The 2,979-nt window shown below is 40.7% G+C and overlaps 1 protein-coding gene across 3 annotated transcripts in view; it reads right to left on the bottom strand.

Moving 5' to 3' along the window:
• Window positions 1-2,979, bottom strand: part of ppm1f (protein phosphatase, Mg2+/Mn2+ dependent, 1F) — a 134,884-nt gene that overhangs the window by 8,400 nt on the left and 123,505 nt on the right. For 2 of the 3 annotated variants that reach the window (XM_032511259.1, XM_032511258.1), the window contains exon 7: window positions 1,135-1,228. The exons of the other annotated variant lie outside the window; for it this stretch is intronic. In XM_032511259.1, the coding sequence (XP_032367150.1) occupies window positions 1,135-1,228 (94 nt within the window). The remainder of the gene's footprint in view (window positions 1-1,134; window positions 1,229-2,979) is intronic. 3 annotated transcript variants of the gene reach the window in all.

Genomic DNA, 2,979 nt, shown 5'->3' with positions numbered 1-2,979 from the left:
CTTCGGGGAAGACCCAGGACTAGGTAGAGAGAGTATATCTTCAACCTGACCTAGGAACGCCTCGGGATCCCCCAGTTGGAGCTGGTTGGTGTGGCACGGAAAAGGGAAGTTGGGGGTCCCCTACTGGAGCTGCTGCCCCCGCGACCCAATACCGAATAAGCGGATGAAGATGGATGGATGGATGGATGGATGTTTTAAAAAACCCATTTAAGTCAAAGGTCAATTTGAACCGAGGGATACGAGAGGGCCCCGAAAGTGAAGACAATACAAGGTTTAAGTAGTTTTTTTAAAGGTCAATATTGAAAAGTTAAGCAGGGAGCTCTCCTAACTCACGTCCTATCAGCGCATGGCCATAACTGCAAGTCTGATGGTTCTATTTTAAGGTGAATTTTTTCTTTCTTCATAACGTCTTCTCTTCTTTGATATTTGAGTAGTTTATCTCTCACTGGGTTTACTGAAGTACTACCTGCTTACCTTTAGTGTTTGGACAGCACCCTTCTAACAATAAAAAAACACTGGCTTGGAGGCTTCATCCTCCCCAACTCCACCCTCTTGTCAAAAATCGTCACATCTGGTTGCGAAAAACCAAGATAGCAATGCCTGTTTTGCCACAAATGAGGCTTCAAAACTGTAGCCCACATGTCTTTTTTTTACAGTCTATGGTGTTCAAACTAATCAGACAAACTGGACGTTTGGGTCAAGTGTACTCGGATCCAGGCCCACATGTGAAAAAAACACTGATGTGTATATAACGCAGATTATATTGTATTCCATTTTTATATTTTTAATTTCCACCTGCCTCCTGCCTTATGTTTTCTTCACATAAAGTAATTTATAACATATCTACTCATAAATACATTAGACTGAGACACGGCAAGAATGGAAATGTAGATAGTTTTACTAGAGACATAATTGCTATTAACTAGGATTGTATGTGTTTGATAATTTTGACCCCCCATGAAAATTAGATGTCACATCTCAAGGGGCTATCCTTTTAATAAATTCAAAAAGATTTCATCCTGTTTCGAATTGGTGTGTTTTATCTTTAATGGAGGTGAATAAAAGGCCAATGAATTAAGCCCAAATGGGGATGCCAAACATGCGTTTTTCTCTGCTGTTGTTGATTTGACTTACCAATGGCTCTGGATACAGCATAGGTGCCATTAACACGCCAACAACCCATGAAGGTGATACAGCCACCAAGATCCTCAATTCTCCGTTTCTCATCCTGGACAGTGAAAGACAACGGAGAACATTACCATCTGACCACCATTTATTTTATGAAGATGTGCAGCAATTTCTTGTAATTATCTTCATGTTTATTAATTTATTTTTAATTTTAGCCCCACGTGCCATGTGACTGTCATTAGCTAATCTCATTGACCAACAGTGTTTAGATAAAGAACCACAGGACAATTCTTTTTTGGTTTACCATTTCACAGTTACTGAACAGTGCAACCTAAATAGTTTAGCCATTAAAAAAAAATAGTCCTACAAGGTAAAAAACAAACACCACACCAAATTCCATTCTCAAATTTAACACTTTAAAGTCTCTTAAATATTTATCAGTTACTTTTCCAAACATAAATGATTAACTTTTTGAAATCCATATGAACCAATCTTCACATCAGAATAAAATAGATCCACCATCCACATTTTCTTTAACATTTACCATTTAGCACCATCATGGGTACTCTAACCGCCAATTCCAAAGCCAAAGAACATTTGTATCCTTGTGTTATCGTTTGCCTCCATTTTTCATGAGCTGAACTCAAAGATCTAAGGCTTTTTCTATGTGCACAAAAGGCTTATTTCTCTCAAACATTGTTCACCAATCTGTGTTAGTGAGCACTCCTCCTTTGCCGAGATAATCCATCCACTTCACAGGTGTAGCATATTTCCCCAGCATGTTCCCTTGGATCAGGGAGGCTCCAAAATCAGGGTAGCAGCTGTCGCCTTGGTCCCGCTCCATGTTCTGTGATGCCATGTTCAACTGCTACACTGCAGTGCCCTGCTACGTCCTGCTACGTCCTGCTGTGCCTTGTAATGCTGCACAGCGTCCTGCTATGCCATGAACTACTGCAAAGAACTGCTACAAACTACAAATTTTTTCTATTTTTGTTATTGCCACTCTTCATTATAACCCCAACCGGCCCGTCAGACGCCGCCTACCAAGAGCCTGGCTCTGACCGAGGTTTCTGCCTAAAAGGAAGTTTTTCCTCGCCACTGTCGCACTGTTGCTTGCTCTGGAGGAGACTACTAGAACTGTTGGGTCCTTGTAAATTCTGGAGTGTGGTCTATCTGTATAGTGTCTTGAGATAACTCTTGTTATGAATTGATACTATAAATAAAATTTAATTTAATTGAATAGCATATCAAGATGCTGATTAGACAGCAGGATTATTGGACAGGTGTGCCTTAGGCTGGCCACAATAAAAGGCCAATTTAAAATGTGCAGTTTTATCACACAGCACAATGTCACAGTGTGTGCAATTGGCATGCTGACTGTAGGAATGGCCACCAGAGCTGTTGCCCGTGAATTGAATGTTCATGAATCTTACAAGTCTTTTTACAAATGAACTCTGTTTTTGAAAAATTTCGATCTGGTTTTAGATCACGTCACAGCACACGAGTTACATAATACATTACATAATGATATTGCCTTGTCCGTAGATGCCGGGAATCCAAATGTTTAAGTCCTTTTTAGACCTCACAGCGGCGTTTGACACAATGGACCACGCAGTCCTCCTCTTTCGCCTTGAGAATTGTGTAGGCATCAGAGGCTTGGCACTCAAATGGTTCAGCTCCTATCTGTCAAATAGGAGCTTTTCTGTTATGATTGGTGATCTCTCCTCGTCAGTTGCTCCTCTCTCTTGTGGGGTACCACAGGGATCCATTCTTGGCCCTATTCTGTTTTCTTTATATATGCTGCCTATAGGGGCGATTATAGGAAAGCACAACCTATCTTTTCATTGCTAT

This window comes from Etheostoma spectabile, unplaced genomic scaffold (assembly GCF_008692095.1).
Source record: "Etheostoma spectabile isolate EspeVRDwgs_2016 unplaced genomic scaffold, UIUC_Espe_1.0 scaffold342, whole genome shotgun sequence".
Classification (NCBI taxonomy): domain Eukaryota; kingdom Metazoa; phylum Chordata; class Actinopteri; order Perciformes; family Percidae; genus Etheostoma; species Etheostoma spectabile.
This window is presented reverse-complemented; position numbering and strand designations above follow the sequence as displayed.